The sequence below is a fragment of the Apostichopus japonicus genome, chromosome 9, assembly GCF_037975245.1.
Source record: "Apostichopus japonicus isolate 1M-3 chromosome 9, ASM3797524v1, whole genome shotgun sequence".
Lineage (NCBI taxonomy): Eukaryota > Metazoa > Echinodermata > Holothuroidea > Aspidochirotida > Stichopodidae > Apostichopus > Apostichopus japonicus.
Window position 1 is genome coordinate 25,717,701 of NC_092569.1, and position 11,967 is coordinate 25,729,667.

The window sequence follows — 11,967 nt, forward strand, 5'->3', positions numbered from 1 at the left end:
TAGACGAAAAGATCATTATACGAACTGAAATTAATGACTTTTCTTCTAAACTGTGAACTCACTGTCGGCTGATACATTCAGATTTGTAATGTTTTTTTAACTCATCTAAACCATAAGATTACTAATAAGAAAACGAATAGAAGAGACAGATGTAATGCCTTCCATATGTAATTGTTAATAACTATTAAAGTTTTTTCTTACGTTGAAATGTGTTGATGGAAAGAGATGTTATTCAAAATAGCTTTTAAATGGATGTGTTCCCGGAGATTAAGCATAAGTTAAGATCATTAATTACAGAGGCTGTGTTTCTAGTCTAGCAGCATTAGTCGTCATCTCAGCAGCAACAGTACACACAATTCGACAGAGACATCAACTATCAACGTGATCCCTAATCCATATCGAAGCTTGCAACTCCTATATATAACATCCGTGCTATGTAGGTTGTCTTTTATTTCATTTCGTTTGTTTGTTTTTCACAACATGCATTTAAACGTTTACAAATAACAAATAACATCAAGTAGTAGTGAATAATACATGAAGTGAAGGAAGTGGAACAAAAAACCCTTGCATGCTTGACGGGGTGCTCCGCTCCCTAAAATACAGAGAAAGAGACCAATCAAGGTACAACAAAGCAAAAAACACAATTTCATACAATAGAACAATAAGACCATAACAAAACAATAACAATAACACCCCCTCCCCTCCGGAAAAAAAAACAATCCAGTGCATCTGAACACCTGAGTTTGTCCATACAACAAATTGGAGTCATTCAATCACTTGGTGAGACCCCCCACCACCACCCCCTCTAGCGACGTCCTTGCCCCCCCCCCCCCCGAGATACAACTGCCAACCTTCAAACAAATTACTCGGAGTAACATTGCGATTGATCAAACTAAGACACTTTGACATTTCATGAAATAAATATTTCTTAGCAAGCCTTAACTATGGTCGGTTTGCAATGTTTCGTCGCCAAGACACGTTTGATATGAATATTCATAATAAATTCCAAAAGGGAGGTAAGTAGTCAGTGCTGCCATCTGTCCTCAATCTCCGCCGTAAGACCAAGAAGTTTTCGATGTGATCGTGAAGTTTCCGTCATTGCTCTATACTGCACAACACACACAGTTACTTGGCTACATCTGCTAAGTGGAGGGGTTTGTCAAAGGCATAAACCTGACCTTAAAGTCAGGAACAAAAATGCCTGCTCCGTTATATACTCCTTCTACCGAAATACTATCGGGGCTTACACCCTCGGGAGGCTGCAGATCAAACTTTTGGAGCAGTGTTGCTACAAAAAGGAAAAGCTCTCTCTGTGCCAACACTTCACCTGGGCAGATCCGTTTGCCTGAAAATATAGAAAGAAACGTCAAAATTCGAAGATTTGAAGAAGACAAATTAAAAAAAAAAGTATTGATACCGCAGCATTGTACAATTAGAATATCATTCGAAAGTAACGGACATAGTTTCGAGAGTTTTGTGCCGAAAGGAATTAACAAAGAAATAGTCAAAACAACGAATACAGGAGAGACACGTTTATGGCAAGCCATATGGGACAAACACCGGCATAATATATCCTCGTATTAATACAAATATATACGCGTATTAATTCGAATAAATAAGCGTTTTATATCAGACGATAACTGGCATGTCTTCAAGCTTTCACTCGCATTGTAGTCTCGCCAGTGCAACAAATGAGAGATTGCAAAGTTAGTTTACTGACGTGGCCTACACCCAGGCCAAACGTACCTGGTCGAGACAACAGCATGATTTAATACGTGTTTATATTCGAATTAATACGCGGATATATTTAAGCCTTTTGATTGGCTACTAATATATATACACGTATATATTCGAATTAAAACGCCTATATATATGTTCAAATTAATACAGGGATATATTATGTGGTGTTTGTCACACATAGCTTGCTATACACGTTTAGGTGGGAAGAACTAGAGGGGGCGGAGAACTTGAAGGTCACCAGGAAGTTTCCTTCTTTTAATGCTCTCCATCATCCAAAATCCTGTTCTTTATTGAATATGCCCCAACCAATCCTTACCTGTTCCATACGGCACAACTAAACGACTCTTCGTGAATGCTCCCTCGTCATCGATAAACCTCTCTGGGTTGAAGACAAATGGATCTTTGAAGTTAGCTTCGTCGTGGTGTATTGCCCATAGGTTTTGAGCGACGTGAGTTCCCTTAGGGATGAAGTAACCATCGTACTCTGTATCTTCTGACACCAAATGGTATGAACCTACCGGGAAGAAAATGATACCGATATGGTGTTTTTGTTTCTATTGGTGGTGTACGTTTCAGTTACCTAATGGGTCAACACGTCTGTTATATTCCCTGCGAAAACATGAAATGAATGAAGTATCAACAAAACAAAGACTCCTCGTCATCCTCGTCATCCTCATCATCCTCGTCATCCTCATCATCCTCATCATCATCCTCCTCATCATCCTCCTCATCATCATCCTCCTCATCATCATCCTCCTCATCATCATCCTCCTCATCATCATCCTCCTCATCATCCTCCTCATCATCATCCTCCTCATCATCATCCTCCTCATCATCATCCTCATCATCACCATCCTCACCATCACCATCATCATCACCATCCTCACCATCACCATCCTCACCATCACCATCCTCATCATCATCATCATCATCATCATCATCATCATCATCATCATCATCATCATCATCATCATCATCATCATCATCATCATCATCATCATCATCATCATCATCATCATCATCATCATCATCATCATCATCATCATCATCATCACCAGTATTGTTTGTTTATATAAAAGTATTTATACGGTGTCAGTAGTATACATAGCAGATACTACAACAAGCAAAGTAACCTTGTTCCCAATCAAATCTTCCAACGCTATATGGAAAAGTAACTCGAGTCTTTCTTGCCTTCCTATAAGAACCAGTCCATTTGGTAAAAGAGTATATTTGATTTTCGTGATAAAGATGTGAAAGATAGTTGAAAGAAGATTTACCTAGTGGTGCTGCGCTAACAAAACGGTGGGTTTCCTGTATAAACGCATTAACGTAGCTCATTTGATCTCTATCGGTTAAAGTTGGTGATCTCTCACGACCAATGATTACATTAACTTCCTCTCTCGCTTTCTTCTGTACATCCTGGTACTTGACTAGAAGCAAAATGAACCACGTTAGTAGTGTAGCTGTACTGTCAAGACCACCCAGGAAGAGGTTTGCTACTACACCTGTCGAGAGACGATAAAGAATAATGTTGTTAACATTGTAGCTGTGATGTCAAGAATTTTGCACAGAAATTGGGTTGCTATAACACCTGTCAAGATGAGATAAAGAATAAGTCTGTTAACATTGTAGCTACAAGACCGCGTAAAAGAGGTTTGACATCACACATGTCAAGGTAAGGTAAAGGGATAATTCTGTTTACATTGTAGCTGTATTTTCAAGACCGCGAGGACAAGGTTTGACATCACAACTGTCAACCGAAGAAAGAAGTTAGACCTGCTTCATGGTTGTGATAATACGCCGTCGATGTATAATATGTAATATCGGCCTGCAGTAAATATTGAGATATGCTATATAAGCTTTAGTTAGTCATCAGAAAATTGGAAGTTGATTTTCATAAATATGCCAATGATGTATGCTTAACTTAAAGGATTGGTTCATGTGTTTGACATATCTATTTTGTATGAAAGAGCACAAAAATACAAAAAGAACAGTGAAGAAACTACCATAATAGCATGCTCAGCTGTTAAGGAGATATGGCACTTTGAAGATATCAAAATTTCTTTGAAAATGACTGGTGTAGAAAGACTAACTGTGGGGGTGTGATGTCACATCCTCACTTCCTTAACATGTGTGAATATATTTCTTTCAAAATTATTTACATTTTTTAACACATTTGAAAATAATATAATCAAAACTTCTTCTGATGTTTAATCTCAAATACTTCCTGTGACAAATATGAGATCTCCTGACATATCTTTTGGTTGAAAGTCATGAAATCTCACAAAATATTTAGAAAATAAAAACAAAGACTTTTCAGGAATGTGAGGATGTGACCTCACAGCTAGTCAGATTTCAGCAGTTTCTACACAATCTGATAAAACTTTACACTTACAACCATTGTGTTTCTTTTATTGTCCTCTTTCATATAACATAAACATGTATGACAACTGAACCAATCCTTTAAGGTCATAACGTAGCTCATTAACATTACAAGCCTCTTCACTTTGGATGGTATATTTTAGATCAATGCCTTACGGTTGATTGCCGTCCGTGGATATTTACAACAACCGACAATACCCGCCATTTCCGAAAGTCAGTGTGAACTTTTTTTACTTTTGCTCATAAAAGGAACGATAGTAGAATTTAACATTATTGAGAAATTCTTCTTGTGACTTTACAAATTAAGCTTCATCGCAACACAGTTAATTTGGAAACTTTTAAGAACCAAGGCATAACAGCTCTCTTACAATTATTGGTCAAAAACAGAAAAGGGACGTATGCTTCTAAAATTTCCCCAAACTTTAAATAAGACCAAAAAAATGTAAATTACATTTGATTTTATTTTTTACATGCCTACCATTCCCTAATTCATTCCGTCTCAATCATCTCTTCATTCTACAGCGGTTAAGACATGCCACACTTACTGGTCTCAAGCTCACTTCATTTGACTAACAATACACAACATTCCTTCTCCATTCATCTACACCCCAACCATGCACACTATTGTTTTTTTTTCCTTCTATTTCTAGGTGGTCAGGACAAATTCAGCAAGATTTTGTTTTTATTAAGTGTGGACTCGCCCTCCTGATGGGATGAGGAGCTTTATTCTATGGTCTAATTTTTTATGTAAGTTGAATTTGAGTTGCCCTATTGATTTTTATAAATTTTGTTAAATTCGACGCATAAATGCTACGCTCATATTTATTTCTATTTGGTTCTTGAAAGGTGATATTGGCGAAGAAACTTAAATCCTCTGCTGTGTTTGGAAAATGACGAAGATGAAAGAACGCTCCTCGGCGGATCATACTTGCAAGTTAGCCTAGCCTAGGCCTAGGCCTAAGTTAGGCTTACTATAGAAGGCAGCTGGCAATGTAAATGTAGTAAAACAGATCGCCTGCAGAAGGCCGGTACTCATTGCCTCTTGGAATTTGTGGAGAATCTTCGGCCCTGCTATATATCGTGCACACAGAGTTACAAACAAGCCGAAAAACTGCATGTTTTACACATACAATTACGTAGCAGGCAACACTTGTTTACTTTTGCAAACGATAAAAAAAAGTACAAAAAAGAAAACCGTAAATATATTGGGTACGTATCATTCTGGTCAGGGATTCAGTACCCCCTGTAACACGGTCATGCATATGAAGGAAGAAAAACAAAAACTCCTCCATAATTAAATTAAAACATAACTATGTAAGCTTGTGTTCTCATATTTGGTATATAGTTTGTGGCATAGATAGTGTAGCGGAAATCTACGGGTTTCGCCCGTTGTACGATTTCCTCATGCATCATCGTATATATGTTTAATTTACACATCCGCGGAGGCAATGAGCAGATGTCTGTGTATTTTCATAGCGCTGTAGCGATACCTGCGCTGCCCGAGCCCTGCGGGTTACCCGACACCTGCACTGCTCCAGCCTGGAGTATTCAACCCACGTGCAGTGCCCGACCCCTGCGCTTCGCGATAGTTGGGATGCTACATTCATGAATAGTGCCCGACCCTATAGCGCGGTTATGTGTTACATGTATCTATGTACAGTATAAAAACTAGTGTAAAGAACGATATGAGAATTATATACCTATATTAACCTTACACCGACGATGTCTGCTGTCCGGTTTTGAGTATTATTTTGTACCTCCCCCCCCCACTTACCTTCCCGCCCCTTCGGTTGGTTCCGGGACTGATTTCCCCACCCCAGGACGTTGGCAGCGTTACATTAGATATGTATGCTGACAGATTAAAAGATATCGGTTACGTGTCGCTTGACCTGTAAAGATTGTAAGAAGAGCTATACACTAACCTTTCAAAGAATTGACAGTCATGTAGGTCTGCTCTCCTTTAGATTTCTTTCCATCTGCAGTAGATAGAAAAATGTCCGCAAAATGGCGATGCGCCTGTTCTTCGTCTGGGTTTAACGTTGAATTATTGTTCATCAAGTGTTTGGATATTTCAACGTCACTAAACCCACTCAACTTCTCAAAGGCTAACTGAACCATGCGAATGCTCTTCATCGGAATAAAGTTGAAGCGGCCCAGATAGTGAACAAATGTTGGTATAAGAAAATAATAACTTGGATTAATAACTTGTGGTGCCGTGTGCGCCGCTTCAAGTAGTTCGGCCAAACCGGTATCGTCGTACGCCCATCGTGTTCTGAACAGCACACTGAAGATTATGTTCCCCATGCAGTGATGGATGTCATTTGTAGGATTAAATGGCTTTGTGCCGTACCTAGAACAAGCAAACGAAAACAAGGAAAAATATCAATGAGCTATTTATCAAAATTTGAGTAAGAGTTTAGACGAAAACGTAATATCATGTTTTACGGATCCATAAGCCTCCGCAAACGTATAACCGAGTGAACCGACGGCGCAGTGTTGCAAGCAAACTTAGTAAACACTTTGTGCGTCGTCAGTGCGGAATTACACTGCGTGTGCGTGTATGTACAAATATATATCAGATATATGTTACAGCGCTAAACAGTCTCTTTGACACATGCCATGCAGAGTGAAAGTTAACAACCTCCAGGCCTGCAGAGGTCAAACTACCGGGCAATCGAAAATATGGGATTAAGAACAGTGTTCATAATATACATTTAAGAAAGAGTGGAAGAGATATAGCTCGCGATGTAACTGGCCAACGCAGACATCCAAGGTAATCCCGAAACACCGTTTCATATGGTAGTTATGTACAGTTAAACACAGAGATGGCGTGCGGCCCCGGGGTCCACGTAGAAGGTCTGGGATGCCCAACAGAGCTTAAAGTGTAGACGAAAATGTTGGATTCTGAAGCACATATACAGGATATAAATTAGGTCCTTACACAGGTAAAAATGAAAAATTATGCTAATATTTATAGTTTTAAGTTTCATGCATACGGAAAAGGCGATGTGTATCCCATTCTCCCTCCCCATCCCCTCACCTCACCTGGTTCCGTGTCTAGCGTGCACCCAAGGTAAAATTTATAATAATGAACATTGATAATCGATACGGTAATTAATAGTTATTTATAGATACAGTTAATTATGATGAAGATTATGCGTACATTATTTTGAGAATAGGAATAACACTCTTATACTTACGAATCCGCCAAGTGTTTGAATAACTGAGTCGCTTCGTCACTGAGTAATTCTTGAAAGCTTCGATCGCCGAGTTCTCTCTTGTTTAGAACTTTTACGGTGAACTTTCGTAGCTCATCCCATTTGTCAGTTAAATGCAGTTCGGCGAATCCTACAATGTAACAGATTTTTAATCACTATTTAAGAACGGTATCACCCTCTTTCAGGGGCGGCCCCCCCCCCCCCGCCCTCCCACAACCACCACCGCCATTCTGCCGCATTTGTTACCGTCGGTATAGTAGATGAGGCATTTACGGCAAGAATTGAGGGCACCGACGACAATGGATCTAAGTCAATATTGTTGATAAGCTTCCCTTTAAATTATTATGCAAATTAAGTGTTCAGTAGCATGCGTGGCTGACAGGCTGTCGAAGTCACGGTGGGCGGCATTGCCGGTCGTGCCCGCCCGCAAGTTTTTTGTTTTGTTTATGCAGGTAGGTTCGTACCATTGTGTATATTGAATAGCCAATCACAGCCAAGTTCATTTTGACGTCATCAAATATGCACGTGTCACTCGCTCTAAAGCAGTAAGATCAATCTGATGCTGTATGAGCATTGTGAGTTCGAATCTCACATCTGCCGAAATCTTTTGTTGTTGTTATTAGTTCGTTTTTATCTTTTATTTTCTCCCAAACCAATCATTTTTTTGTTCAGAAATCTATTTCATTTCTTCGCATTTGTATTACTTCCCAAGTGCAACCTTTACTGTGAACTCAATACAAATACAGTATTGTCTTCAACACATCAATCTCTGGTCTCATACAAGAAAAAATGTGTCTCTGATTCTTTCTTAGATAAATGCTGGATCTTTTGTAATGTGTGTCACTGAAGCTGTGAAGGCAAAACTTAGAATAATGATTATCAGGCCTAAGCTAGTAGCCTTTTAATGGTCTGTTATTATTCCAATGACTGTCTTAAGTAATAATACTTTGTGTCAACTGCAAATTTCGCAAAACTACTCCCTGAACAATTCCTATGCACAAAGATACGTAAAAAAGATCACTAAGATAGGAAATTTGTGGCAAAGAATTCTTACCAGGTTTCCAAAATTTTGGAACGAACACATATTTCATATTAAAGAACTAAAAATTTAGTCGGTGTATTGCTAAAGCTAAAGGAATAGCTTCGCTAGAGATTACTGCAGCATTTTTGTTGCATCAGGCTAGCACGTCAGGATTGAACTTTTTTGAACTTTTGAAATAAGTAAGTGACCGACCCCTCCCCCCCTCCCCCCCCCCTTCTCCCCTCTCTGTTCTACTTGAAAACGTTATAATCTTGCGTAATACTCACCTAGTGGTAAGTCGATGTTTTCTGGTAAATTCAAGAATCTGTTGTTAAAAATTGCTCCTCTTCTACGGAAAATATCATCAAGAATGTCAAGGTTAGAGACTATAACTAGATCGGTCGTTCCCAATCGACAGCAATATATATCGCCGTATTGCTTGGACAGTTCCGTGAAATATTTGTAGCATTTCTTTGGTAGATACGGTAAGACGCCAAGCAATGGCCATCCTTTCGGTCCTGGCAGAGTACAACGTCGACAATTGCTTCTTATGAATAACCAAACTATTACAACAACAAGGAACACTGTGATGAAAGAGCCAAACGCTTCCATTTCTAGGAGAAATAATAACAAACACCAAAATATTAGATATATAGAACCAATAAGGCACAAGCAAATGTAAAAGCCAAAAGCAACAATATGAAAAACACACCCGTACTAAACGATACTAAAAACTAAAACGCATATAGTCCAAAACAATTTCAGAAGTATGTAAATAGTAAAATAGATTAAATCATAGTCTATGTTTAAATAAGTATGAGAAACTATAGTACAGTAAGACAATTATTGTAAAAGCCTAAAACAGATAGTAATAAATACCCAGTACTAAACGATAAAACATAGAACCCTAAACGTAGTAAATAAATACCTAAATAATAAATTTTAAAAAATGTTAAGAATTAAGTAAGTAGTTCTAAACGTAGTATCTATGCATAAAAAAGTTAAACCACAGTCTATTACCCAGTAAAAGCGAGTCTAAAATAATGTGTTTTCAAACCAGATAGACAGACAGAAAAATAGAGAGAACAAGCTTGAAGTAAGAATTAAGGAATAGTACATACAATAAACATACGTTTAGTACACAACGGGTGAACACAACAAAGTAAAATGGGGGGGGGGGACACCGTTGGGCACGTATGCAGCGAACTGCAAGTTCAATGACATGAAAAGTGAATTGTTGTAGAGAAGATCGCCTCCTCCCCCCCCACATCCGCCTCCACCACACCCAACCACTAAAAATAAGAACACACCCGTAACGTGACCCGGCCGGAAGAAATGATACCAAACTACACCATTCTGTCATGTTTAGACTCAAACCTCAACCACTCTACATGATTTCTCGTGTTCAAGTTCTTTCTTTCTTTGGATCGCGTTTTTAACTTCAATCGACCAAACAGTATTCGTTAGAGCATTCCAAAGTAACAGGGCAGTATCTTTTCCCACCCACCCCCTCCCCACCTACCTCCTCCCCATCCACCCTCTCCCCACCACCACCCATCCTCAACTCAGTCACCATACAGCATTCACTCTTTTGCATGTAAATATTTTGAACATGTTGCCCACACTCTAAACGAAAATCATAACTTTATGAAACGTTATCATAACTGTTACCACTATAACTAGCAGGAATAATTTAATAATATAAACAGGGATAATTTATGAACTGTTATGTTTTAAAGCCAAGTTATGAAATACAAAATAAATAAATAAAGTAACGAGAAAACCTACGCCAAAATCGAAGAGCTTCCACACAAGAAATTTACATAGTGTAAACTGCATACTTACTTTTTAAACAAGGCAACACACGATGAAATGCAAAACCGTTCGACCACCTTCTCACGAATAACCTTTTGTCAATATCAAATGAAACTGTTAGCAAAACTGCTTATGAAGCCAACAGAAGACAGTGTATCATTTTAATTATCAGTGTTATATAACCCACTTATTCATCTGCCCTATTACGTAACATATGTTATCATTTCTCCGGGTCTTCCAATTGTTACGATCCCAGATGCGCTCACGCATTCTACATAACTGGAACTCGCCAACAAAGTGTTTCTGCATACTCATGAATATTCATAGCTTATCGGAGCATTCCTTTACACTCCGGGTATATAAGCCGCAGACGCCCTTGATGGGACGCCCTCTCCATTTTCTCCGTTCGTTCCGAGGTTGTCTCCACACCTCTGATTGTTTTTAGGGGAAATTTGCCAGTTGGCAGGCAGTCCTGGAGGCGGTGAAGTCTGACATTCGCCTTCAAATTGAAGGCGATTTTCGCCGTTTATCTGGGTCTGCCTTCTTTGGACGGTAGTGTGCTGGGGAGGGGTGTTTCGTTTCGCTGCGTGCTGGTCGTCCTTTTGTGGTTTTTTGAATGTTTGAGTGGGTGGTTGGGCGTTTTGTCTCTGCAGGTCGGTGGGCGTATGTATTTTTTGGGGGGGCTCGCTTGACCTGAGTTTCGTTTGTCAGAATGGGATGGTTCGGTAGTGCCGTTTGGCCGTGACGTTTTGCATCCCGCATGGCGGGTCACGTAAAAAGCACCTCTGATGGTTCCCTGGCTTTGATTACTGTGCCCATATTAAACACAGTATATATATTTAACTCTATACTTTTGTCGGAACTCCACCCTACTACGTTCTCTAATGGATTCTCGTCGCTCTACCTAAACTATCTCTACAACCAGCCGAACTACTTCAACCATTCTAAAGCAAACCTGGACACTATCCGCCTAGCAACACTAAGGTGTCTTAAATCCGGCGAAAGTCAGAAACTCTCCCCTTGGCTCCCAGGTCCAGAAAGACGTTAATTGAATTAAGAAACTATAGTTTTTATTATGTTCATATTTATTCTTTGTTCTGCCATGTAAATAGCTTATTAAATGCTCTAAACTTACTTTCATCCTTGTGTTCTCCTTTTTATGTCACGTGATCTGTTCTCCGTATGAGAACGGCCACGTAACATCAGCCATTGGCATAGAGTATGATAAACATGTTCTGAGTTCCCTATATCTTAGTCGTTTATTTCGTGAGCTGTTCCGTTTTGACGCAATGTAATTTTCAACCCTCATAATGAATTTCATTCTAACTAAAAAATCGTTGCAATCGGGATTGCTATTAGTTAATTTACAGCTGAAAATATAATATTTACAATGATTTAAGAAAAAGTTTATTGGATCATAAACAAGAGTAATTTTACCAAAAAAATAGTCTTTTGTTTTGTAAAGAGAAATTTTCTGCCAAACAACAGTTGTTCAGTATCTAACAGGAAACTAGAGATGGTATTACAATTCCAAAAGAAATGAGTCAAGCGTTTCCTCTTCAATGTGACAGAAAGTAAAAAAAAGATATGTGTCTGATTTCTTCATAAGAAACAGAAGCCATGTTTGTACCTAATATGCGATGTAAAAACCTAAATTGGAAGTACTGCAACTTGGCATCGGAAACTGTTATAAAAGGACACCTAAAAATAATCTACCAATCCTCATCGGTCGAGTTAAAAGTTAAGTTCCATTTTTCACAAACCCTTGGATAAGTGGAAGTATGCGTTAAT

General features: G+C 38.8%; 1 protein-coding gene across 2 annotated transcripts; it reads right to left on the bottom strand.

The window, feature by feature from the left end:
- Positions 1-804: 804 nt before the first annotated feature.
- Positions 805-10,362, bottom strand: LOC139974455 (cytochrome P450 2F2-like). 2 transcript variants are annotated; one of them, XM_071981623.1, is made up of 7 exons: positions 10,207-10,362; positions 8,649-8,975; positions 7,323-7,470; positions 6,045-6,472; positions 3,018-3,245; positions 2,057-2,254; positions 805-1,345 (listed from the first exon to the last, which is right to left on the bottom strand). In XM_071981623.1, exons 2-7 carry the CDS (start codon positions 8,971-8,973, stop codon positions 1,143-1,145), a joined length of 1,530 nt encoding a protein of 509 aa, XP_071837724.1. In that variant the 5' UTR covers positions 8,974-8,975; positions 10,207-10,362; the 3' UTR covers positions 805-1,142. The 2 variants fall into 2 exon arrangements, with proteins under 2 accessions (XP_071837724.1, XP_071837725.1); XM_071981624.1 differs by having other exon boundaries at positions 10,150-10,222.
- Between the last annotated feature and the right edge of the window lie 1,605 nt (positions 10,363-11,967).